The sequence below is a fragment of the Oncorhynchus keta genome, unplaced genomic scaffold (assembly GCF_023373465.1).
Source record: "Oncorhynchus keta strain PuntledgeMale-10-30-2019 unplaced genomic scaffold, Oket_V2 Un_scaffold_1315_pilon_pilon, whole genome shotgun sequence".
Classification (NCBI taxonomy): Eukaryota; Metazoa; Chordata; class Actinopteri; order Salmoniformes; family Salmonidae; genus Oncorhynchus; species Oncorhynchus keta.
In genome coordinates, this window is record NW_026290769.1 from 67,434 (window position 1) to 95,027 (window position 27,594).

Consider the following 27,594-nt stretch of genomic DNA (forward strand, 5'->3'; position numbering starts at 1 on the left):
AGGAAAACATGGCTCTCAAGAGAAGACAGGCTATGGCAACCATTCTCAATAGCAAGGCTATGTTCACTGAGTCTGTACATAGTCTAAGCTTTCCTTAAGGTTGGGTCAGGTATTCTGCCACTGTGTACTCTCTGTTTAGGACCAAATAGCATTCTAGTTTGCTCAGTTTTTTGTTAATTCTTTCCAATGTGTCAAGTGATTATCTTTTTGTTTTCTCATGATTTGGTTGGGTCTAATTGTGTTGCTGTCCTGGGGCACTGTGGGGTGTGTTTGTGTTTCTGAACAGAGCCCCAGGACCAGCTTGCTTAGGGGACTCTTCACCAGGTTCTTCTCTCTGTAGGTGATGACTTTGTTAAAGAAGGTTTGGTAATGGCTTCCTTTTATGTGGTTGTAGAATTTTACAGCTCTTTTCTGGATTTTGATAATTAGCAGGTATTGGCCTAATTCTGCTCTGCATGCATTATTTGGTGTTTTACGTTGTACACTGAGGATATTTTTGCAGAATTCTACATGCAATGTCTCAAATTGGTGTTTGTCCCATTTTGTGAAATCTTGGTTGGTGAGCAGACCCCAGACCTCACAACCATAAAGGGCAATGGGTTCTCAAAATGATTCAAGTATTTTTTGCCAGATCCTAGTGGTATGTCAAATTTGATTTTCCTTTTTGATGGCATAGAAGGCTCTCTCTCTCTCTGTCATTCATTCTTTCTCTACCCCCTCTTTGTCACTGTCTCCCCCTCTTTTTTTACCCCTTTCTGCCTCCACCCTCTCGTCTAACGTGAACAGAGCCCCAGGACCCTTCTCTAATTCATTACCCCTTCTCTGTGTGTGTTAATTCATTAGGTCAGCCTTAAATGATCTGTAAGCTCTCCATGCCTATTTGTGTTTTGGTACACTGAGGTCAGTCTCAAATTGGTGTTTGTCCCATTTTTTTGAAATCCCTGTCAATTCAACTCAAAGGTTTCAAAATGATAAGACATGTCCTCCATGCAAAATATTTTGTTTGATATAGATCTAACATTCATTCTTTCTCCACTGTCTCCCCTCTTTTTTACCCCTTTCTGCCTCCATCTAACGTTGGGCCCCTTTCTCTAAGTAAAAAATGCTAGTAATTCAACTAAGACAAAAGTTCAACTCAAAGGGCTTTATTGACTTGGGAAACATGTTTACATTGCAAAATAAGGTGAAATAGATCATTAACAAAAGTGAAATAAACAGTAAAAATGTACAGTAAACATTATACTCACAAAAGTTCCAAAGGAATAGAGACATTTCAAATGTCAAAATTCAAATCTCTCTCTCTTCTCTCTCTTTCTCTTTCTCTTTCTCTTTCTCTTTCTCTTTCTCTTTCTCTCTCTTTCTCTCCTGTTCCCAGAAAGCCTCATTAAACTTAGCACTCTGGCAATGAAAGGGTCAAGGGTATGTGGCAAGAGTAAGAATGCCTGAGGTGTGTAGTGTCTATGTGTGTGGGTTGGTGTGTGAGGTTGCAAAGGGGTGCAGAGGTAGTTAGGGTGAGGGGGTTATTGTTCCCCTGGGGTGGAACTACCCCGGACCACAGTGCTATTACTCACTACAGCCACCCGAGACAAATAACAGATCTACAGTTATATACCACACACACACACACGCTCTTGTGTGATATGGTGATTGCTTGCTAATCAGGGCTGTGTGGTTGGCCGTGCGTGTCCAACAGGTCCCACACTCTGGTTACTGCCTCTGAGATACAGGAAGAGGGATGGAGAGAAATAGAGAACAGAGAATAATCAAGAGGAATATAGAAAAGGGTGTGGGTGAGGGGTCAGGAGGGTCAAGAGAGAGAGCGAGAACAAGGCAGAAAGGGAGAGGGATGGAGAAGGGCACACAGCACTGGAGAGATTACCATGGTGACCACACAAACACAACCTGTTGTTACTCTTTGATAATGGATCAGTTCTGTTGAGTATCAATACGACAGCAGGTCTTTCACACACTCTCTAATACAGTGAAGTTAGTTACAGTATAGGCTACATCCTGTGATACTGTGTGTGTGTGTGTGTGTGTGTGTGTGTGTGTGTGTGTGTGTGTGTGTGTGTGTGTGTGTGTGTGTGTGTGTGTGTGTGTGTGTGTGTTTATCCTCATCATTTCATACAACAGAATGTTAGTGTGACAGATGTAATCATAAGCCAGTTGTATAATGTGGTTCAGGCTTTAGATTGGCTTAGACCAGTGTTTGATGTAGCTAATCTCCATCACCATCTCTGTACTGTAGTCATGTTGTGTTTCTGCTGGCCAAGAAAAGCACACTGTCCTCTGAGACCAGTAGCTCTGTGTTAGATCATACATACCCATACACACATCTCTCTCTCTCTCTCTCTCTCTCTCTCTCTCTCTCTCTCTCTCTCCCCCCCCTCTCTCTCTCTCCCTCTCCCTCACTCTCTCGCTCTCTCGCTCTCTCTCTCTAGTGTTTAACTCATAAACCTGTGGCAAACGCAGCCGGAGGCAGTGACTATTCACTCAGGCCAGTCTTATCGGTGTTTGCAGACAACAAATAATGTCACTAAATTTAGTGCCGCGCCAGTTCCAGTTATGCTTTTGACCCGAAAATCATCGCCACCCCTCTGCTCCTCAACCGCTCCCCAACCACTCTCTCTCTGATGTGGTACCGCGCGCGCTGCGCTTTGGGTCCATTTGTATTATCGCCCCTCCAGATTTGGAACGCAACGCGGTCAATGGTTTCCCTCGGGAACGCTCGCGCGCTGTACCATGTCGCTTCTATTCCTGATTGAACCGGTTATAAAAACGGGTTGGGACCGATGCATGCCAATAACAAACACATCAGAACTAAAACATCCACAAAGACGGACATTTCAGAAGTTGATAACAATAAACTATGCGGGTGTGTCTGTTTGGTCTGTCGACTATTCTCATAAGATATTTGCATGATTGATACAGTTCTGTGGGAGGATTTTTTTATATTCGATGTTGTAAAACAATAGTCTTGTAATTGTTTTAATTTAATTTATTGGCTCTAAAACAATAAGGGGGTTGCGTGCGCGCCACGGGGTGCTACTGTCAGCGCTGCCAACTCTGAGCTCCCTGAGCAGTTGTCAACAATGAGTTGATGATTATTAGTGATCAGAACAAGTCTGTACAATAGAACATTCTTATAGAGGGTTGTTGTGCAACTCAGAAAGCGGCTCTCAGTTACTCAATTATAGATTAGTCAGAGTGGTGCCCGCAGTTTGGTGTGTGCGTGTGTGATATGGAAGGGAGAGAGAGAGTTGTGTAATCTGTCCATTTTGTATCGCTCCTTTTCTCCCCTTCAGGCCCCCCGGCTGCCAGACGTCACACCAGTTTAAAACAAGGACAAAAAAAGTTGTCGGGTGAACGAGAAAAAAAAAACTGAAACCCTTCCCTGATCCGAATCCAGGGAGGAGTGAGTGAGTGTGACAGAACGAGGGGGACCGAGAGAGAGAGAGCGAGCACGCGAAGGAACCTTCTCTCACAGCCACACAGAATACACAGCGGTTGTTCTGACTATCACCGAAAGGAACGGATAATAACTCACCCCGGGAATCAACAAAAACACATATACGGTGGTCAGAAAGTCGTTACCGGGGGGAAATACTTCAGGGCGAGGCCACCGAGAGAATGCGTCTCAGGTTTCTGTACAGGTAAATTGGGGGGACTCTACTGACCGATAACCTGCTCCACGCTTTATGTGTGCGAAAGCTTTCTAACCAAATGTTATTTCAGTGGCGATGTAGCCTACAGTAAGTGTAGTAGTGTACAGTAAGTAAATGTTATCTATAAGCATTTAAAACTGTTGAAAAGTCAACTTTGTGAATAAAGATCCTGTGTGTGCTATAGCATATAAGTGAAGCGTACACGCGCATGTGTTGCGATGCATCGGCACGATATGTAGAAGGAATTTTCCCCCGGGCTGGGGTTGAGGTTAAAACTCACTGTGTCTGGGCAGATTTTGTAACAGTTCCCACTCTCCCTCCCTGTCCACCTTCTCTCGCTCTCCGTTTTTATTCTACAATGTGCCACTGTAAAGAGAAACGTGGACGCGGGTAGGGGGTCGTTAGTTCAGGCTGAGCGGATCTGTTGTGTGCGGGACCTTTGTCTGTGGTTTTGTGATAATTGTTTAGTCTAGTGTGGGCCTGGGGACTGTGGGGAGGGTTTCAGTCGGAGGGGAGACGGCGGCGGTACACACATTGGAGAAACTGCACTAGTCACAGCGGTCACATGTGGCCTGCGGATTTGTGATTGCGGTGATGTTATGGGATTGTGGTGTGTCTTCACAGTTCACACAATAATTGTGTTGGTGCATCTCAAATGATCTACTTTAGCCCAGTGCGCATGCGTCCTCAGTTTGTAGCTATATAAACCCACTTTAAAGGAACCTATAATCATGTGGCCAATATAAACCAAAGCCAGAGGCCCCACTCTCCAAGTCTCAAACTATTCAAACAAGTGTACATGATGATTTGGGATTGCGAGTGATTGCGTTTGGATGTGGGCTTGTGTGTTTAAAAGCCACAGGGTGTGGACAGGTGGGAGGAAAAACACGGCTGATGTTTGGACGCATTAGTTTGTTTGCACCTTCTCGGCGCGGTCAGATTGATTGTGATGTATGCCGCTGAACCGCTGCTGAACCGCCAGGTCAAAGAAACAGTTATTCCTGAATTCACACGCGGCGCCGGGAAAAAACGACGCATGGTGTGCACCTACCTCTAACATCTGGAACATTCGAAAGAATGTCAACTGAACTGCTGAGAGTTAGTTTTACAGTATGTCCTATAATGAAAGAAAACACATTATGCACGGTGCTTTTACTCATGATAGAACGTTTATTAAACAGCTACTAGACAGGCTCTGGACTGTTAGGGAAAATGTGTTGACTATTAAATGATATAGTTTATGAAGCTACTGAGGCGTTTTGATAGTCTTAGGATATGAGGATACAGAGTGTATCCCCATAATACATCCTCTGTAAGGAAACTCATCATATCTGGTTCTGTTTACTAAACCCCTCTTCACTCTTCCTCTCTCTATCCCCCTCCTCGTTTTATCTCTCTCTCTCTCTCTCTCCTTCTCTCCTTCTCTCCTTCTCTCTCTCTCTCTCTCTCTCTCTCTCTCTCTCTCTCTCTCTCTCTCTCTCTCTCTCTCTCTCTCTCTCTCTCTCTCTCTCTCTCTCTCTCTCTCTCTCTCTCTCTCTCTCTCTCTCTCTCAGGATTTATGCGCTGTGTTGTTTTGTGGCAGTCACATCCTCTCTGACCAAGGCTGAGAAGAAAAAGGTGAGCAGTGGGGCGGGATTAAAGAGCTGAGGTCAACACCTGCATTGCTTGCTGTTTGGGGTTTTAGGCTGGGTTTCTGTACAGCACTTTGAGATATCAGCTGATGTACGAAGGGCTATATAAATTGATTTTATTTTATTTGGTGGATCAACCCATGAAAGCCTGCAGTGAGTGGTGCACCATCTCACTGTGTGAGCACCAGTGGTCAGATCGGGTCCCGGGTCAGTGGTCGTGAGTCAGTAATGGTCTCGGCTCTGTGGCAGCTGTGTTTTTGTGATGTCACTCATTACCGAAGTCCCCTGGTGGCGGAGTGGTCCCCTGACACAGAGACAGAGACAGGTGTGGCCGTTATTTGACCTATTGTAGCCCTGGACATGCTCAGAAATAGAACACACACACACACACACAATGTCCATACACCTACTATTACATACACATACAGGCATGTACGCTCTTTCTCTCAGAGTGGTCGTGCACAGACTCATGTTTTGGTTTTTGCTGAATGGAAACGTTTGTTCAGGTCTCTAGCTGTTCTGCCAACAAGGCACAAACACACACAGCTCTGAGTTCTGAAATGAAAAACATTTCAACAGATCCACAGAGGAACACATCAAAGCCTTGCCTGTTACACAGCGCACTGGGTTCAGCATGCCAGGCCAGAGCTGGATGTGCCACAGCACTTCCACAAGGCCATCCATCCATATTCCACAAGGTTGATGATTTTATTCCTCAGTTCATAAAACTGCTTTAAAGCTACTGCCAGCATAAGTGAACTTAGCTCAGACGTCTTCTATTTCCTAGCCCGCTGAACAACATCCAGGGATTCTGGCACTGAAACTTTGACACCAATTGAAGGCAGATTTGCTCAGGCAGGGGCCAACAGAACTAGAGAGGCCTGTCTAGGAAACACTTGTTACATGTTTACTACATGTTTATCCAACCAGCTCTCACAGTATCACGTCAGAATTAGACGTTCATCCATGTTTCTCAAATGTCAAACTTCAAAGATGTTCCAAACATCAAATTTCAAAGTGTTTAAGGGTAAGTTTAGGCATTTATCTGTATTTTTTAAATGTTTTGTTAACCCATCATCCTTCTTTTACAGTTTTTCTGCTATGTATACATACATTTTACATATACATTTTTCATACACATTTTACATACATGGTACTTTTATATAAAGCAATCATATGACAATAATACATTACCAAACAAAAAGCTCTTTAATCCCGCCCCTCAGCCACACTCAGGCCATCCCACCTATCACCATACACCTCAGCTCTTTAATCCCACCCCTCAGCCACACTCAGCCCATCCCACCTATCACTATAGACCTCAGCTCTTTAATCCCGCCCCTCAGCCACACTCAGGCCATCCCACCTATCACCATAGACCTCAGCTCTTTAATCCCGCCCCTCAGCCACACTCAGCCCATCCCACCTATCACCATAGACCTCAGCTCTTTAATCCCGCCCCTCAGCCACACTCAGCCCATCCCACCTATCACTATAGACCTCAGCTCTTTAATCCCACCCCTCAGCCACACTCAGCCCATCCCACCTATCACCATAGACCTCAGCTCTTTAATCCCACCCCTCAGCCACTCTCAGGCCATCCCACCTATCACCATAGACCTCAGCTCTTTAATCCCGCCCCTCAGCCACTCTCAGCCCATCCCACCTATCGCTATAGACCTCAGCTCTTTAATCCCACCCTCAGCCACTCTCAGCCCATCCCACCTATCACCATAGACCTCAGCTCTTTAATCCCGCCCCTCAGCCACTCTCAGCCCATCCCACCTATCACTATAGACCTCAGCTCTTTAATCCCGCCCCTCAACCACTCTCAGCCCATCCCACCTATCGCTATAGACCTCAGCTCTTTAATCCCGCCACTCTCAGCCCATCCCACCTATCACAATAGACCTCAGCTCTTTAATCCCGCCCCTCAGCCACTCTCAGCCCATCCCACCTATCGCTATAGACCTCAGCTCTTTAATCCCGCCCCTCAGCCACTCTCAGCCCATCCCACCTATCACCATAGACCTCAGCTCTTTAATCCCGCCCCTCAGCCATTCTCAGCCCATCCCACCTATTGCTATAGACCTCAGCTCTTTAATCCCGCCCCTCAGCCACTCTCAGCCCATCCCACCTATCACTATAGACCTCAGCTCTTTAATCCCACCCCTCAGCCACTCTCAGCCCATCCCACCTATCACTATAGACCTCAGCTCTTTAATCCCGCCTATCAGACACTCTCAGACCCTCCCACCTATCACTATAGACCTCAGCTCTTTAATCCCACCCCTCAGCCACTCTCAGCCCATCCCACCTATCACTATAGACCTCAGCTCTTTAATCCCGCCCCTCAGCCACTCTCAGCCCATCCCACCTATCACTATAGACCTCAGCTCTTTAATCTCGCCCCTCAGCCACTCTCAGCCCATCCCACCTATCACTATAGACCTCAGCTCTTTAATCCCGCCCCTCAGCCACTCTCAGCCCATCCCACCTATCACTATAGACCTCAGCTCTTTAATCCCGCCCTCAGCCACTCTCAGCCCATCCCACCTATCACTATAGACCTCAGCTCTTTAATCCCGCCCCTCAGCCACTCTCAGCCCATCCCACCTATCACTATAGCCCTCAGCTCTTTAATCCCGCCCCTCAGCCACTCTCAGCCCATCCCACCTATCGCTATAGTCTCAGCTCTTTAATCCCGCCCCTCAGCCACTCTCAGCCCATCCCACCTATCGCTATAGACCTCAGCTCTTTAATCCCGCCACTCTCAGCCCATCCCACCTATCACCATAGACCTCAGCTCTTTAATCCCGCCCCTCAGCCATTCTCAGCCCATCCCACCTATCGCTATAGACCTCAGCTCTTTAATCCCGCCCCTCAGCCACTCTCAGCCCATCCCACCTATCACTACAGACCTCAGCTCTTTAATCCCGCCCCTCAGCCACTCTCAGCCCATCCCACCTATCACTATAGACCTCAGCTCTTTAATCTCGCCCCTCAGCCACTCTCAGCCCATCCCACCTATCACTATAGACCTCAGCTCTTTAATCTCGCCCCTCAGCAACACTCTGCCCATCCCACCTATCGCTATAGACCTCAGCTCTTTAATCCCGCCCATCAGCCACTCTCAGACCCTCCCACCTATCACTATAGACCTCAGCTCTTTAATCCCGCCCCTCAGCCACTCTCAGCCCATCCCACGTATCGCTATAGACCTCAACTCTTTAATCCCGCCACTCTCAGCCCATCCCACCTATCACTATAGACCTCAGCTCTTTAATCCCGCCCCTCAGCCACTCTCAGCCCATCCCACCTATCACTATAGACCTCAGCTCTTTAATCCCGCCCCTCAGCCACTCTCAGCCCATCCCACCTATCACTATAGACCTCAGCTCTTTAATCCCGCCACTCTCAGCCCATCCCACCTATCACTATAGACCTCAACTCTTTAATCCCACCCCTCAGCCACTCTCAGGCCATCCCACCTATCACCATAGACCTCAGCTCTTTAATCCCGCCCCTCAGCCACTCTCAGCCCATCCCACCTATCGCTATAGACCTCAGCTCTTTAATCCCACCCCTCAGCCACTCTCAGCCCATCCCACCTATCACCATAGACCTCAGCTCTTTAATCCCGCCCCTCAGCCACTCTCAGCCCATCCCACCTATCACTATAGACCTCAGCTCTTTAATCCCGCCCCTCAACCACTCTCAGCCCATCCCACCTATCGCTATAGACCTCAGCTCTTTAATCCCGCCACTCTCAGCCCATCCCACCTATCACAATAGACCTCAGCTCTTTAATCCCGCCCCTCAGCCACTCTCAGCCCATCCCACCTATCGCTATAGACCTCAGCTCTTTAATCCCGCCCCTCAGCCACTCTCAGCCCATCCCACCTATCACCATAGACCTCAGCTCTTTAATCCCGCCCCTCAGCCATTCTCAGCCCATCCCACCTATTGCTATAGACCTCAGCTCTTTAATCCCGCCCCTCAGCCACTCTCAGCCCATCCCACCTATCACTATAGACCTCAGCTCTTTAATCCCGCCCCTCAGCCACTCTCAGCCCATCCCACCTATCACTATAGACCTCAGCTCTTTAATCCCGCCTATCAGACACTCTCAGACCCTCCCACCTATCACTATAGACCTCAGCTCTTTAATCGCCACTCTCAGCCCATCCCACCTATCACTATAGACCTCAGCTCTTTAATCCCGCCCCTCAGCCACTCTCAGCCCATCCCACCTATCACTATAGACCTCAGCTCTTTAATCTCGCCCCTCAGCCACTCTCAGCCCATCCCACCTATCACTATAGACCTCAGCTCTTTAATCCCGCCCCTCAGCCACTCTCAGCCCATCCCACCTATCACTATAGACCTCAGCTCTTTAATCCCGCCCCTCAGCCACTCTCAGCCCATCCCACCTATCACTATAGACCTCAGCTCTTTAATCCCGCCCCTCAGCCACTCTCAGCCCATCCCACCTATCACTATAGCCCTCAGCTCTTTAATCCCGCCCCTCAGCCACTCTCAGCCCATCCCACCTATCGCTATAGACCTCAGCTCTTTAATCCCGCCCCTCAGCCACTCTCAGCCCATCCCACCTATCGCTATAGACCTCAGCTCTTTAATCCCGCCACTCTCAGCCCATCCCACCTATCACCATAGACCTCAGCTCTTTAATCCCGCCCCTCAGCCATTCTCAGCCCATCCCACCTATCGCTATAGACCTCAGCTCTTTAATCCCGCCCCTCAGCCACTCTCAGCCCATCCCACCTATCACTACAGACCTCAGATCTTTAATCCCGCCCCTCAGCCACTCTCAGCCCATCCCACCTATCACTATAGACCTCAGCTCTTTAATCTCGCCCCTCAGCCACTCTCAGCCCATCCCACCTATCACTATAGACCTCAGCTCTTTAATCTCGCCCCTCAGCAACACTCTGCCCATCCCACCTATCGCTATAGACCTCAGCTCTTTAATCCCGCCCATCAGCCACTCTCAGACCCTCCCACCTATCACTATAGACCTCAGCTCTTTAATCCCGCCCCTCAGCCACTCTCAGCCCATCCCACGTATCGCTATAGACCTCAACTCTTTAATCCCGCCACTCTCAGCCCATCCCACCTATCACTATAGACCTCAGCTCTTTAATCCCGCCCCTCAGCCACTCTCAGCCCATCCCACCTATCACTATAGCCCTCAGCTCTTTAATCCCGCCCCTCAGCCACTCTCAGCCCATCCCACCTATCACTATAGACCTCAGCTCTTTAATCCCGCCACTCTCAGCCCATCCCACCTATCACCATAGACCTCAGCTCTTTAATCCCGCCCCTCAGCCATTCTCAGCCCATCCCACCTATCGCTATAGACCTCAGCTCTTTAATCCCGCCCCTCAGCCACTCTCAGCCCATCCCACCTATCACTACAGACCTCAGCTCTTTAATCCCGCCCCTCAGCCACTCTCAGCCCATCGCACCTATCACTATAGACCTCAGCTCTTTAATCTCGCCCCTCAGCCACTCTCAGCCCATCCCACCTATCACTATAGACCTCAGCTCTTTAATCTCGCCCCTCAGCAACACTCTGCCCATCCCACCTATCGCTATAGACCTCTGCTCTTTAATCCCGCCCATCAGCCACTCTCAGACCCTCCCACCTATCACTATAGACCTCAGCTCTTTAATCCCGCCCCTCAGCCACTCTCAGCCCATCCCACCTATCGCTATAGACCTCAACTCTTTAATCCCGCCACTCTCAGCCCATCCCACCTATCACTATAGACCTCCGCTCTTTAATCCCGCCCCTCAGCCACTCTCAGCCCATCCCACCTATCACTATAGACCTCAGCTCTTTAATCCCGCCCCTCAGCCACTCTCAGCCCATCCCACCTATCACTATAGACCTCAGCTCTTTAATCTCGCCCCTCAGCCACTCTCAGCCCATCCCACCTATCACTATAGACATCAGCTCTTTAATCCCGCCCCTCAGCCACTCTCAGCCCATCCCACCTATCGCTATAGACCTCAGCTCTTTAATCCCGCCACTCTCAGCCCATCCCACCTATCACCATAGACCTCAGCTCTTTAATCCCGCCCCTCAGCCATTCTCAGCCCATCCCACCTATCGCTATAGACCTCAGCTCTTTAATCCCGCCCCTCAGCCACTCTCAGCCCATCCCACCTATCACTATAGACCTCAGCTCTTTAATCTCGCCCCTCAGCCACTCTCAGACCCTCCCACCTATCACTATAGACCTCAGCTCTTTAATCCCGCCCCTCAGCCACTCTCAGCCCATCCCACCTATCGCTATAGACCTCAGCTCTTTAATCCCGCCACTCTCAGCCCATCCCACCTATCACCATAGACCTCAGCTCTTTAATCCCGCCCCTCAGCCATTCTCAGCCCATCCCACCTATCACTATAGACCTCAGCTCTTTAATCCCGCCCCTCAGCCACTCTCAGCCCATCCCACCTATCACTATAGACCTCAGCTCTTTAATCTCGCCCCTCAGCCACTCTCAGCCCATCCCACCTATCACTATAGACCTCAGCTCTTTAATCCCGCCCCTCAGCCACTCTCAGCCCATCCCACCTATCACTATAGACCTCAGCTCTTTAATCCCGCCCCTCAGCCACTCTCAGCCCATCCCACCTATCACTATAGACCTCAGCTCTTTAATCCCGCCCCTCAGCCACTCTCAGCCCATCCCACCTATCACTATAGACCTCAGCTCTTTAATCCCGCCCCTCAGCCACTCTCAGCCCATCCCACCTATCACTATAGACCTCAGCTCTTTAATCTCGCCCCTCAGCCACTCTCAGCCCATCCCACCTATCACTATAGACATCAACTCTTTAATCCCGCCCCTCAGCCACTCTCAGCCCATCCCACCTATCACTATAGACCTCAGCTCTTTAATCCCGCCCCTCAGCCACTCTCAGCCCATCCCACCTATCACTATAGACCTCAGCTCTTTAATCCCGCCCCTCAGCCACTCTCAGCCCATCCCACCTATCGCTATAGACCTCAGCTCTTTAATCCCGCCACTCTCAGCCCATCCCACCTATCACCATAGACCTCAGCTCTTTAATCCCGCCCCTCAGCCATTCTCAGCCCATCCCACCTATCGCTATAGACCTCAGCTCTTTAATCCCGCCCCTCAGCCACTCTCAGCCCATCCCACCTATCACTATAGAACTCAGCTCTTTAATCCCGCCTATCAGCCACTCTCAGCCCATCCCACCTATCACTATAGACCTCAACTCTTTAATCCCGCCCCTCAGCCACTCTCAGCCCATCCCACCTATTGCTATAGACCTCAGCTCTTTAATCTCGCCCCTCAGCCACTCTCAGCCCATCCCACCTATCACTATAGACCTCAGCTCTTTAATCTCGCCCCTCAGCCACTCTCAGCCCATCCCACCTATCACTATAGACCTCAGCTCTTTAATCCCGCCACTCTCAGCCCATCCCACCTATCACCATAGACCTCAGCTCTTTAATCCCGCCCCTCAGCCATTCTCAGCCCATCCCACCAATCACTATAGACCTCAGCTCTTTAATCCCGCCCCTCAGCCACTCTCAGCCCATCCCACCTATCACTATAGACCTCAGCTCTTTAATCCCGCCCCTCAGCCACTCTCCGCCCATCCCACCTATCACTATAGACCTCAGCTCTTTAATCCCGCCCCTCAGCCACTCTCAGCCCATCCCACCAATCACTATAGACCTCAGCTCTTTAATCCTGCCCCTCAGCCACTCTTAGCCCATCCCACCTAATACTATATACCTCAGTTCTTTAATCCCACCCCTCAGCCACTCTCAGCCCATCCCACCTATCACTATAGACCTCAGCTCTTTAATCCCGCCCCTCAGCCACTCTCAGCCCATCCCACCAATCACTATAGACCTCAGCTCTTTAATCCTGCTCCTCAGCCACTCTTAGCCCATCCCACCTATTACTATAGACCTCAGTTCTTTAATCCCACCCCTCAGCCCATCCCACCTATCACAATAGACCTCAGCTCTTTAATCCCGCCCCTCAGCCATTCTCAGCCCATCCCACCTATCGCTATAGACCTCAGCTCTTTAATCCCGCCCCTCAGCCACTCTCAGCCCATCCCACCTATCACTATAGACCTCAGTTCTTTAATCCCGCCCCTCAGCCACTCTCAGCCCATCCCACCTATCACTATAGAACTCAGCTCTTTAATCCCGCCTATCAGCCACTCTCAGCCCATCCCACCTATCACTATAGACCTCAACTCTTTAATCCCGCCCCTCAGCCACTCTCAGCCCATCCCACCTATCCCTATAGACCTCAGCTCTTTAATCCCGCCCCTCAGCCGCTCTCAGCCCATCCCACCTATCACTATAGACCTCAGTTCTTTAATCCCGCCCCATAGCCGCTCTCAGCCCATCCCACCTATCACTATAGAACTCAGCTCTTTAATCCGCCTATCAGCCACTCTCAGCCTATCCCACCTATCACTATAGACCTCAGCTCTTTAATCCCGCCCCTACTCTCAGCCCATCCCACCTATCACTATAGACCTCAGCTCTTTAATCAGCCCCTCAGCATCCCACCTATCACTATAGACTCTCAGCCCATCATCCCACCTATCACTATAGACTCAGCTCTTTAATCCCGCCTCAGCCACTCTCAGCCCATCCCACCTATCACTATAGACCTCAGCTCTTTAATCCCCCCCTCAGCCACTCTCAGCCCATCCCACCTATCACTATAGACCTCAGCCTTTAATCCCGCCCCTCAGCCACTCTCAGCCCATCCCACCTATCACTATAGACCTCAGCTCTTTAATCCCGCCTCAGCCACTCTCAGCCCATCCCACCTATCACTATAGACCTCAGCTCTTTAATCCCGCCCCTCAGCCACTCTCAGCCCATCCCACCTATCACTATAGACCTCAGCTCTTTAATCCCGCCCCTCAGCCACTCTCAGCCCATCCCACCTATCACTATAGACCTCAGCTCTTTAATCCTGCCCCTCAGCCACTCTCAGCCCATCCCACCTATCACTATAGAACTCAGCTCTTTAATCCCGCCTATCAGCCACTCTCAGCCCATCCCACCTATCACTATAGAACTCAGCTCTTTAATCCCGCCCCTCAGCCACTCTCAGCCCATCCCACCTATCACTATAGACATCAGCTCTTTAATCCCGCCCCTCAGCCTCTCTCAGCCCATCCCACCTATCACTATAGACATCAGCTCTTTAATCCCGCCCCTCAGCCACTCTCAGCCCATCCCACCTATCACTATAGACATCAGCTCTTTAATCTCGCCCCTTAGCCTCTCTCAGCCCATCCCACCTATCACTATAGACATCAGCTCTTTAATCTCGCCCCTCAGCCTCTCTCAGCCCATCCCACCTATCACTATAGACCTCAGCTCTTTAATCCCGCCTATTAGCCACTCTCAGCCCATCCCACCTATCACTATAGACCTCAGCTCTTTAATCCCGCCCCTCAGCCTCTCTCAGCCCATCCCACCTATAGAACTCAGCTCTTTAATCCCGCCTATCAGCCACTCTCAGCCCATCCCACCTATCACTATAGACCTCAGCTCTTTAATCCCGCCTATCAGCCACTCTCAGCCCATCCCACCTATCACTATAGACCTCAGCTCTTTAATCCCGCCTTGTCCCCTTTCCACTTGCCTCCTCCATATTTGTGGTGATGCTGCAATCAGTTGGTTGTAAGTTTGGATTGAGCAGACATTCCCATATATTTTCAATAGCAGCTATTGAAAATATATGGGAATGCCTGCTCATAGCTCCACCGTTTCTAGTCATAATATCATTAATAAATATAATACCAATTAAATCCATAAAGAATGTGTTTTTATTAATCAGTATATTTGAGTTTAACCATAACATTTGTTGTAATATGTGTTCAATCTTTTCTGGAGGATAAAACTGAAGTTGTAACCAGCGTTGTATGGCTTGTTTAAGAAAGAGCAATAAACAAAATGTCATTTTCAATTACAGAAAATTACAACTTCTTGGAAATTAGAAGTTGTAATCTGTATAAAGGCAAAAAGGCATTTTTTGAAAAAAGGATGAGCATTTCTTAATAATCTACTGGATAACTATTTTGGGTCTTAATATAATTTATGTATGAGTAAAGCTTTTAGTGAGAGGTTTAAAGCTTTAATATTGAATAATTTTAGCCCCCCCAAAACTCATATTCATTATATAAATAGGCACATTTAATTTTGTCTGGCTTAGCATTCCAAATAAAATGTTATATTTTTTGCTCATATGATTTAAAAAACAACTCGTCTGGAGTAGGCAGTGCCATTAGTAAGTAAGTAGACTGTGATAGGACCAAAGAGTTAATCAATGTGATTTTTCCATAAATAGACAAGTGTTTACCTCTCCATGGTTGCAGAATCTTATCTATTTTTGCTAACTGTTTATTGAAATTGATTGTGGCAAGTTCATTTATATTTTTTGAGTTGTGAATACGAAATATGTTTAATTCACCATCCGCCCATTTTATTGGTAAACTACATGGCGGTGTAAACACGGTGTCTTTTAACGATCCAATATGTAATATGGTTCACTTGTCATCATTAAGTTTTAGTCCAGAGAGGCTAGAAAAGTGATCAAGATCTTCATTGAAACTGTGCAGGGATCCAGATTGCGGACTTCAGAAAAATCTAGAGTCATCGGCATACATTGTCACTTGTTTTTATCCCCTGGATTTCTGACCCCTTGATGTTCTTGTTGGATCTAATTTTAATAGCTAGCATTTCAATGGACATAATAAATAGATATGGAGACAACGGACAGCCTTGTTTTACTCCTCTTTAAAGCTCAATACTTTCTGAGAAGTAACCATTATTTACTATTTTACATCTGGGGTTGCTGGTCATAACTTTAACCCATTGTAGAAGAGATTCACAGAAATTAAAGTAATCCAGGTATTTATATATACATTCTAATTGTTCTTTATCAAACGGTGTTTAAAAATCTGCTATGAAGACCAGGCCTGGTATCTTTGATGTTACATAATGTTCAATTGTTTCAAGTAATTGTCGTATATTATCTCCAATATATTGCCCAAACCTGTCTGACCAGGATGAACAATATCTGGTCAAATCTTTTTATTCTATGTGCTATGCATTTCGTCCTGTTTTAGTAGTAGTAGTAGTAATGAAATCAGACCTTCTTGTTGAGTACCTGAAAGTCTTCAAATTTAAAATATGCTAATAATGGAGTAATTAAAACATGCTAATAATGGATATTTGAGTACATCAAGAAAGGTCTGATATACAGTGGGGCAAAAAAGTATTTAGTCAGCCACCAATTGTGCAAGTTCTCCCACTTAAAAATCTGAGAAAGGCCTGTAATTTTCATCATAGGTACACTTCACCTATGACAGACAAAATTAGAATTTTTTTTAGGAAATAAATCTTTACAGTTAACATCATTCAGTGGAAATGGAGGCGACTGAAAAGAAAACATTATGCTTAAAATATTTAGCTTTCAAAATATAATTTGGTGAATCATGGATGACTATTTTTGGTAACATTTCTATGATAAAGATTCAAGAAAACACTTGTGCATTTTTCACCATTTTCCATCCAATTCGCTTTATTCTTGTAAAACATTACACTTGTTTGTTCTTATAAGTACCTCCAATTCTTTTTGTTTTTCCTGTAACCAATTTTGTTCCTCTTTAGGCATTAACTGCATTTTTAAGGTTAGGGTTAGGCATGAACTCTGAATGGTTAAGGTAAGGGTTAAGGTTTGGGATAGGCTTAAAACAAAAACTTAAAAAACAACTTTCTATCACTGGATTTCAACATGCAATCTTTTGCATCAGAGGCAGACGCCCATCCACCATCCCTGTCCGCAACACCCTAGAATGTAACAGCACTCACTGTTGGTCCTAGTGGCTGGTTCCCACATCATCTCCCAACATCCTCAGACATGGATGGACTAGACATGGATGGATGGTCTAGTACTGACTTGTATCACGGGTGACCTGGCTGGTTTATCATATGTCTGATGTGTTCTTGTGTGTGTGTGTGTGTGTGTGTGTGTGTGTGTGTGTGTGTGTGTGTGTGTGTGTGTGTGTGTGTGTGTGTGTGTGTGTGTGTGTGTGTGTGTGTGTGTGTGTGTGTGTGTGTGTGTGTGTGTGTGTGTGTGTGTGTGTGTGTGTGTTTGTGTTCCAGGCGACGGGCAGAAGATCTCGGCAGGTGGACAATAGTCCGGAGGGGGTGTGGTCTGCCTGGGAGGAGTGGTCAGGATGTTCTCAGAGTTGTGGAGTGGGCGTGTCACAGAGAACCAGAAAGTGTGAAGCCCCTCCCCGTCCCCTAACCCCACCCCTCTCCCACTCTCCTCCAATCTGGGGGGGTTCATCGTTCCTCCCAGGGCGGGCAGGGGGTCCCAACCATGGCTCTGTCATCTCCGCCATCCACCCCTTCTACCCCCCTCATTACTCTAGCAACCAGCCATCCCAGTACGGGGGAGGAGGTGGGGGAGGGACAGAGAGACAGCCAGACCCCTTCTATCCCCCCTCACTCCCATCATCCAATCAGAACCCAGGACTGTCTCTCTATCGGGACACTCCTATAGGAGGAGGGGCAGGAGCTGTGCCAGCGCAGTCCTCCAATCCCACGTCTCCCCTCTATCGCCCGGAATTCTCATCACCCAATCAGGAGCCAGGTTCTGTTTATCGCTCCCCCTCATTTCCTGCCCCCCCATCCAGCTACAGCCAACCAGCACAGGCCGCCCGCCGGCCAACCAATCCTGGAACAGGGAGGGCGGGAGGAAGTGGCAGCAGAAGGTCAGTGTTGCCCAATAGGGGGGCTCTACCTGCTAGTAGGTGAGTATAATAATATAATATAATATATAATAATAATAATATATAATAATAATATATATAGCCATTTAGCTGACGCTTTTATCCAAAGCGACTTACAGTCATGTGTGCATACATTCTACGTATGGGTGGTCCCGGGATTGAACCCACTACCCTGGCGTTACAAGCGCCATGCTCTACCAACTGAGCTACAGAAGGACCAGTATGATTGGATGATCGTGTTGGCAAGGAAAGTGTTTACTGTAGATGTTGTGTAAATGTTGATTTAGACGCCATGTAAATGTTAAGACGTTGTTGTTAAGGCGTTAGTAGTATGAGTTGAGTCATTCGGTCGATGTGAGTCATGGGAGTGTGAGTTGCTGTGCCATTAGATCACTAGTTTTGCTCAATATCATGACCTCCATACAGATAGACTCCTTAGGGCTCTCACTCTCCTGTGCTCTGCCTCTAACTCTCACTGTAGGCTGTAAGCTGTTGGCTCCAGTTGTGGATAATGTCAATAATTTTAAGAGCAGATAAGAATTCTGTCATCATGTCTAATATTTCCCTGTCTAACCCCCCCTCTCCCCCTCTCCCTCTCTCTCTCTCTCTCTCTCTCTCTCTCTCTCTCTCTCTCTCTCTCTCTCTCTCTCTCTCTCTCTCTCTCTCTCTCCCTGTCTCTCTCTCTCTCTCTCTCTCTCTCTCTCTCTCTCCCTCTCTCTCTCTCTCTCTGTCTCTCTCTCTCTCTGTCTCTCTCTCCCTCTCCTTCTCTCTCTCTCTCTCTCTCTCTCTCTCTCTCTCTCTCTCTCTCTCTCTCTCGCAGGTCCTCTTCTATCCGTCCGGGTCAGTTTGGTTACGGCAGGGTTCCCTTCTCTCTGCCATTACACCGGCAAAACCGGCAGGCCCGCCACACTGAGCACGGCAATGCTACCATAGCAACCCTGGTACTAGAGACCGAGGGGCAGGAGGGAACTGTTAACATTGACCAAATGGACAGATCTGGAGAAGGAGAAGAGAAGAGGAGGGGAGAGAAGGAGAGAGAGGGAAGCAAGAACCACAAAGGGAATAGGGGAGAGAGGGAGCATGAGAGGAGAGAGGAGGAAAGGAAGAGAGAGAGGGAGCATGAGAGGAGAGAGGAGGAAAGGAAGAGAGAGAGGGAGCATGAGAGGAGAGAGGAGGAAAGGAAGAGAGAGAGGGAGCATGAGAGGAGAGAGGAGGAAAGGAAGACAGAGGGGGAGAGTACGGAGTCACCTGTCGCTAAGGCATTAATAATGACAACCATAGCTAAACCAGAAAGGAATGGACAGAGGGACACGGACACTCACAGACAGACGGACAGACAGAGACAAGCTGCTGCGGAGCGAGGGAGGGAGCGAGGGAGAGAAAGAGAGAGAGTGCCCTCGACACTCTCTCACTCACACAGGCTCTCTCCCTTCCAGCCCAACCATGACAGAATCATTGATAGACGCGCCCCTCCTCCCCTCCCCCCTCTGCCTCACCCCTACTCCCCCTCTCTCTCTCACCCCTACTCCCCCCCTCGCCACCACTCCTCTCCCCAGCACAGAGAGAGACAGTCCCCCTATGGGTTCAACCCTCAGCTCCAATCCCCTCACCCTGGACCCCCCCAACCCAACATCTACCCCCTGCAACATCAGCAGCACCCCCACCCCCTGGCCGAGGGGGAGACAGGGGGACAGAGATTACCCCCCCAGAACTACAGGTGTTCAGGAGCAGAGAATGAGTATCGTCGGTGCTTCTCACAGGTAAGAGCAGATACCTTGAAATGCCTCAGTGGTTGGAGTGTAGAGTTAGTAACACCAGTAGTTAACTAGGAGCTGGTTCCTGTATGAGTGTAGAGTTAGTAACACCAGTATTAACTAGGAGCTGGTTGCTGTATGAGTGTAGAGTTAGTAACACCAGTATTAACTAGGAGCTGGTTCCTGTATGAGTGTAGAGTTAGTAACACCAGTAGTTAACTAGGAGCTGGTTCCTGTATGAGTGTAGAGTTAGTAACACCAGTATTAACTAGGAGGTGGTTCCTGTATGAGTGTAGAGTTAGTAACACCAGTATTAACTAGGAGCTGGTTCCTGTATGAGTGTAGAGTTAGTAACACCAGTAGTTAACTTGGAGCTGGTTCCTGTATGAGTGTAGAGTTAGTAACACCAGTATTAACTAGGAGGTGGTTCCTGTATGAGTGTAGAGTTAGTAACACCAGTATTAACTAGGTGGTGGTTCCTGTATGAGTGTAGAGTTAGTAACACCAGTATTAACTAGGAGCTGGTTCATGTATGAGTGTAGAGTTAGTAACACCAGTAGTTAACTTGGAGCTGGTTCCTGTATGAGTGTAGAGTTAGTAACACCAGTATTAACTAGGAGCTGGTTCCTGTATGAGTGTAGAGTTAGTAACACCAGTAGTTAACTAGGAGCTGGTTCCTGTATGAGTGTAGAGTTAGTAACACCAGTAGTTAACTAGGAGCTGGTTCCTGTATGAGTGTAGAGTTAGTAACACCAGTAGTTAACTAGGAGCTGGTTCCTGTATGAGTGTAGAGTTAGTAACACCAGTAGTTAACTAGGAGCTGGTTCCTGTATGAGTGTAGAGTTAGTAACACCAGTATTAACTAGGAGCTGGTTCCTGTATGAGTGTAGAGTTAGTAACACCAGTAGTTAACTTGGAGCTGGTTCCTGTATGAGTGTAGAGTTAGTAACACCAGTATTAACTAGGAGCTGGTTCCTGTATGAGTGTAGAGTTAGTAACACCAGTAGTTAACTAGGAGCTGGTTCCTGTATGAGTGTAGAGTTAGTAACACCAGTAGTTAACTTGGAGCTGGTTCCTGTATGAGTGTAGAGTTAGTAACACCAGTATTAACTAGGAGCTGGTTCCTGTATGAGTGTAGAGTTAGTAACACCAGTATTAACTAGGAGCTGGTTCCTGTATGAGTGTAGAGTTAGTAACACCAGTAGTTAACTAGGAGCTGGTTCCTGTATGAGTGTAGAGTTAGTAACACCAGTAGTTAACTAGGAGCTGGTTCCTGTATGAGTGTAGAGTTAGTAACACCAGTAGTTAACTAGGAGCTGGTTCCTGTATGAGTGTAGAGTTAGTAACACCAGTAGTTAACTAGGAGCTGGTTCCTGTATGAGTGTAGAGTTAGTAACACCAGTATTAACTAGGAGCTGGTTCCTGTATGAGTGTAGAGTTAGTAACACCAGTAGTTAACTTGGAGCTGGTTCCTGTATGAGTGCAGAGTTAGTAACACCAGTATTAACTAGGAGCTGGTTGCTGTATGAGTGTAGAGTTAGTAACACCAGTATTAACTAGGAGCTGGTTGCTGTATGAGTGTAGAGTTAGTAACACCAGTATTAACTAGGAGCTGGTTCCTGTATGAGTGTAGAGTTAGTAACACCAGTATTAACTAGGTGGTGGTTCCTGTATGAGTGTAGAGTTAGTAACACCAGTATTAACTAGGAGGTGGTTCCTGTATGAGTGTAGAGTTAGTAACACCAGTATTAACTAGGAGCTGGTTCCTGTATGAGTGCAGAGTTAGTAACACCAGTATTAACTAGGAGCTGGTTGCTGTATGAGTGTAGAGTTAGTAACACCAGTATTAACTAGGAGCTGGTTGCTGTATGAGTGTAGAGTTAGTAACACCAGTAGTTAACTAGGAGCTGGTTCCTGTATGAGTGTAGAGTTAGTAACACCAGTAGTTAACTAGGAGCTGGTTCCTGTATGAGTGTAGAGTTAGTAACACCAGTAGTTAACTAGGAGCTGGTTCCTGTATGAGTGTAGAGTTAGTAACACCAGTAGTTAACTAGGAGCTGGTTCCTGTATGAGTGTAGAGTTAGTAACACCAGTATTAACTAGGAGCTGGTTCCTGTATGAGTGTAGAGTTAGTAACACCAGTAGTTAACTTGGAGCTGGTTCCTGTATGAGTGTAGAGTTAGTAACACCAGTATTAACTAGGAGCTGGTTCCTGTATGAGTGTAGAGTTAGTAACACCAGTAGTTAACTAGGAGCTGGTTCCTGTATGAGTGTAGAGTTAGTAACACCAGTAGTTAACTTGGAGCTGGTTCCTGTATGAGTGTAGAGTTAGTAACACCAGTATTAACTAGGAGCTGGTTCCTGTATGAGTGTAGAGTTAGTAACACCAGTATTAACTAGGAGCTGGTTCCTGTATGAGTGTAGAGTTAGTAACACCAGTAGTTAACTAGGAGCTGGTTCCTGTATGAGTGTAGAGTTAGTAACACCAGTAGTTAACTAGGAGCTGGTTCCTGTATGAGTGTAGAGTTAGTAACACCAGTAGTTAACTAGGAGCTGGTTCCTGTATGAGTGTAGAGTTAGTAACACCAGTAGTTAACTAGGAGCTGGTTCCTGTATGAGTGTAGAGTTAGTAACACCAGTATTAACTAGGAGCTGGTTCCTGTATGAGTGTAGAGTTAGTAACACCAGTAGTTAACTTGGAGCTGGTTCCTGTATGAGTGCAGAGTTAGTAACACCAGTATTAACTAGGAGCTGGTTGCTGTATGAGTGTAGAGTTAGTAACACCAGTATTAACTAGGAGCTGGTTGCTGTATGAGTGTAGAGTTAGTAACACCAGTATTAACTAGGAGCTGGTTCCTGTATGAGTGTAGAGTTAGTAACACCAGTATTAACTAGGTGGTGGTTCCTGTATGAGTGTAGAGTTAGTAACACCAGTATTAACTAGGAGGTGGTTCCTGTATGAGTGTAGAGTTAGTAACACCAGTATTAACTAGGAGCTGGTTCCTGTATGAGTGCAGAGTTAGTAACACCAGTATTAACTAGGAGCTGGTTGCTGTATGAGTGTAGAGTTAGTAACACCAGTATTAACTAGGAGCTGGTTGCTGTATGAGTGTAGAGTTAGTAACACCAGTATTAACTAGGAGCTGGTTCCTGTATGAGTGTAGAGTTAGTAACACCAGTATTAACTAGGAGGTGGTTCCTGTATGAGTGTAGAGTTAGTAACACCAGTATTAACTAGGAGCTGGTTCCTGTATGAGTGTAGAGTTAGTAACACCAGTATTAACTAGGAGGTGGTTCCTGTATGAGTGTAGAGTTAGTAACACCAGTATTAACTAGGAGCTGGTTCCTGTATGAGTGTAGAGTTAGTAACACCAGTATTAACTAGGAGGTGGTTCCTGTATGAGTGTAGAGTTAGTAACACCAGTATTAACTAGGAGCTGGTTCCTGTATGAGTGTAGAGTTAGTAACACCAGTATTAACTAGGAGCTGGTTGCTGTATGAGTGTAGAGTTAGTAACACCAGTATTAACTAGGAGCTGGTTCCTGTATGAGTGTAGAGTTAGTAACACCAGTATTAACTAGGTGGTGGTTCCTGTATGAGTGTAGAGTTAGTAACACCAGTATTAACTAGGAGCTGGTTCCTGTATGAGTGTAGAGTTAGTAACACCAGTATTAACTAGGAGGTGGTTCCTGTATGAGTGTAGAGTTAGTAACACCAGTATTAACTAGGAGCTGGTTCCTGTATGAGTGTAGAGTTAGTAACACCAGTAGTTAACTTGGAGCTGGTTCCTGTATGAGTGTAGAGTTAGTAACACCAGTAGTTAACTTGGAGCTGGTTCCTGTATGAGTGCAGAGTTAGTAACACCAGTAGTTAACTTGGAGCTGGTTCCTGTATGAGTGTAGAGTTAGTAACACCAGTAGTTAACTTGGAGCTGGTTCCTGTATGAGTGTAGAGTTAGTAACACCAGTATTAACTAGGAGGTGGTTCCTGTATGAGTGTAGAGTTAGTAACACCAGTATTAACTAGGAGCTGGTTCCTGTATGAGTGTAGAGTTAGTAACACCAGTATTAACTAGGAGGTGGTTCCTGTATGAGTGTAGAGTTAGTAACACCAGTATTAACTAGGAGCTGGTTCCTGTATGAGTGTAGAGTTAGTAACACCAGTATTAACTAGGAGCTGGTTGCTGTATGAGTGTAGAGTTAGTAACACCAGTATTAACTAGGAGCTGGTTCCTGTATGAGTGTAGAGTTAGTAACACCAGTATTAACTAGGTGGTGGTTCCTGTATGAGTGTAGAGTTAGTAACACCAGTATTAACTAGGAGCTGGTTCCTGTATGAGTGTAGAGTTAGTAACACCAGTATTAACTAGGAGCTGGTTCCTGTATGAGTGTAGAGTTAGTAACACCAGTATTAACTAGGAGCTGGTTGCTGTATGAGTGTAGAGTTAGTAACACCAGTATTAACTAGGAGCTGGTTCCTGTATGAGTGTAGAGTTAGTAACACCAGTATTAACTAGGTGGTGGTTCCTGTATGAGTGTAGAGTTAGTAACACCAGTATTAACTAGGAGCTGGTTCCTGTATGAGTGTAGAGTTAGTAACACCAGTATTAACTAGGAGCTGGTTCCTGTATGAGTGTAGAGTTAGTAACACCAGTATTAACTAGGAGCTGGTTCCTGTATGAGTGTAGAGTTAGTAACACCAGTATTAACTAGGAGGTGGTTCCTGTATGGCCATAGTGATATCGTATCTGTGGTAGTGATGGCTGGCTGTACAGTAGTAAGTTGTGTATGGGCAGTCATATGGAAACTGTCTGGCTGCTTGTACTGTTATGATCGGAATATCCTTCACGCTTATACAAGCAATGCTGTGTGTGTGTGTGTGTGTGTAGGTGTGTAGTTGTGTAGGTGTGGTGCATGTGTGTGTGTGTGTGTGTGTGTGTGTGTGTGTGTGTGTGTGTGTGTGTGTGTGTGTGTGTGTAACGCCAGATCTGGCCTTGTGGGCTTGCAGGTCTTGTGATTGTAGTGTTATCGACTGGATTACTCTATGTATAGTAGCTGTAGTGTGTTGGTGTGTGTGGGGTGGGGGATATGGCTGTGACCTGTATATGTAGTGTGTTGGTGTGTGTGGGGGATATGACTGTGACCTGTATATGTAGTGTGTTGGTGTGTGGGGGTGGGGGATATGGCTGTGACCTGTATATGTAGTGTGTTGGTGTGTGGGGGATATGGCTGTGACCTGTATATGTATTGTGTTGGTGTGTGGGGGATATGACTGTGACCTGTATATGTAGTGTGTTGGTGTGTGGGGTGGGGGATATGACTGTGACCTGTATCTGTAGTGTGTTGGTGTGTGGGGGATATGACTGTGACCTGTATATGTATTGTGTTGGTGTGTGGGGGGTGGGGGATATGGCTGTGACCTGTATATGTAGTGTGTTGGTGTGTGGGGTGGGGTGGGGGATATGACTGTGACCTGTATCTGTGGTGTGTTGGTGTGTGGGGGGGGGGATATGGCTGTGACCTGTATATGTAGTGTGTTGGTGTGTGTGGGGTGGGGTGGGGGATATGACTGTGACCTGTATCTGTGGTGTGTTGGTGTGTGTGGGGTGGGGTATATGGCTGTGACCTGTATCTGTAGTGTGTTGGTGTGTGGGGTATATGGCTGTGACCTGTATATGCAGTGTGTTGGTGTGTGTGGGGTGGGGGATATGGCTGTGACCTGTATATGCAGTGTGTTGGTGTGTGGGGGATATGGCTGTGACCTGTATCTGTAGTGTGTTGGTGTGTGGGGGATATGACTGTGACCTGTATATGCAGTGTGTTGGTGTGTGTGGGGTGGGAGATATGGCTGTGACCTGTATATGTAGTGTGTTGGTGTGTGGGGGATATGACTGTGACCTGTATATGTAGTGTGTTGGTGTGTGGGGGATATGGCTGTGACCTGTATCTGTAGTGTGTTGGTGTGTGGGGGATATGACTGTGACCTGTATATGTAGTGTGTTGGTGTGTGGGGGATATGACTGTGACCTGTATATGTAGTGTGTTGGTGTGTGGGGTGTGGGGGATATGGCTGTGACCTGTATATGTATTGTGTTGGTGTGTGGGGGATATGACTGTGACCTGTATATGTAGTGTGTTGGTGTGTGGGGGATATGACTGTGACCTGTATATGTAGTGTGTTGGTGTGTGGGGGATATGACTGTGACCTGTATATGTAGTGTGTTGGTGTGTGGGGGATTTGACTGTGACCTGTATATGTAGTGTGTTGGTGTGTGGGGGGTGGGGGATATGGCTGTGACCTGTATATGTAGTGTGTTGGTGTGTGGGGTGGGGTGGGGGATATGACTGTGACCTGTATCTGTGGTGTGTTGGTGTGTGGGGGGTGGGGGATATGTCTGTGACCTGTATATGTAGTGTGTTGGTGTGTGTGGGGTGGGGTGGGGGATATGACTGTGACCTGTATCTGTAGTGTGTTGGTGTGTGTGGGGTGGGGTGGGGATATGACTGTGACCTGTATCTGTGGTGTGTTGGTTTGTGGGGGTGGGGGATATGGCTGTGACCTGTATCTGTAGTGTGTTGGTGTGTGGGGGATATGGCTGTGACCTGTATATGCAGTGTGTTGGTGTGTGTGGAGTGGGGGATATGGCTGTGACCTGTATATGCAGTGTGTTGGTGTGTGGGGGATATGGCTGTGACCTGTATCTGTAGTGTGTTGGTGTGTGGGGGATATGACTGTGACCTGTATATGCAGTGTGTTGGTGTGTGGGGGATATGGCTGTGACCTGTATCTGTAGTGTGTTGGTGTGTGGGGGATATGACTGTGACCTGTATATGCAGTGTGTTGGTGTGTGGGGATATGGCTGTGACCTGTATATGTGTGTGTGTTGGTGTGTGTGGGGGTGGGGTGGGGGATATGACTGTGACCTGTATCTGTGGTGTGTTGGTTTGTGGGGGTGGGAGATATGGCTGTGACCTGTATATGTAGTGTGTTGTGTGTGGGGGATATGGCTGTGACCTGTATATGCAGTGTGTTGGTGTGTGGGGGATATGGCTGTGACCTGTATCTGTAGTGTGTTGGTGTGTGGGGGATATGACTGTGACCTGTATATACAGTGTGTTGGTGTGTGTGGGGTGGGAGATATGGCTGTGACCTGTATATGTAGTGTGTTGGTGTGTGGGGGATATGACTGTGACCTATATATGTAGTGTGTTGGTGTGTGGGGGATATGGCTGTGACCTGTATATGTAGTGTGTTGGTGTGTGGGGTGTGGGGGATATGACTGTGGCCTGTATATGTAGTGTGTTGGTGTGTGGGGGATATGACTGTGACCTGTATATGTAGTGTGTTGGTGTGTGGGGGATATGACTGTGACCTGTATATGTAGTGTGTTGGTGTGTGGGGGATATGACTGTGACCTGTATATGTAGTGTGTTGGTGTGTGGGGGATTTGACTGTGACCTGTATATGTAGTGTGTTGGTGTGTGGGGGATATGACTGTGACCTGTATCTGTAGTGTGTTGGTGTGTGGGGGATATGACTGTGACCTGTATCTGTAGTGTGTTGGTGTGTGGGGGGTGGGGGATATGGCTGTGACCTGTATATGTAGTGTGTTGGTGTGTGGGGTGGGGTGGGGGATATGACTGTGACCTGTATCTGTGGTGTGTTGGTGTGTGGGGGGTGGGGGATATGTCTGT

General features: G+C 47.4%; 1 protein-coding gene and 1 long non-coding RNA gene across 5 annotated transcripts in view; both read left to right on the forward strand.

Moving 5' to 3' along the window:
• Positions 1 to 3,222: 3,222 nt before the first annotated feature.
• LOC127927336 (ADAMTS-like protein 4) overlaps positions 3,223 to 27,594 on the forward strand; it is a 121,408-nt gene continuing 97,036 nt past the window's right edge. Inside the window, exons 1-4 of one of the 2 annotated variants that reach the window (XM_052513574.1) lie at positions 3,223 to 3,653; positions 5,219 to 5,282; positions 17,515 to 18,128; positions 18,967 to 19,906. In XM_052513574.1, coding sequence (XP_052369534.1) covers positions 3,631 to 3,653; positions 5,219 to 5,282; positions 17,515 to 18,128; positions 18,967 to 19,906 — 1,641 coding nt within the window. In that variant the 5' untranslated portion in view covers positions 3,223 to 3,630. Of the gene's footprint in view, positions 3,654 to 5,218; positions 5,283 to 17,514; positions 18,168 to 18,966; positions 19,907 to 27,594 lie in introns of both variants that reach the window. The other variant, XM_052513573.1, reaches the window with a different exon arrangement.
• LOC127927337 (uncharacterized) lies at positions 20,507 to 25,035 on the forward strand. Of its 3 annotated transcripts, none has more exons than XR_008127005.1 (3): positions 20,507 to 21,610; positions 22,007 to 23,481; positions 23,878 to 25,035. It is a non-coding gene; the product is annotated as an uncharacterized LOC127927337 (long non-coding RNA). The 3 variants fall into 3 exon arrangements; XR_008127004.1 differs by having other exon boundaries at positions 20,507 to 20,708; positions 20,908 to 21,610; positions 22,007 to 25,035; XR_008127006.1 differs by having other exon boundaries at positions 20,507 to 20,658; positions 20,908 to 21,610; positions 22,007 to 25,035.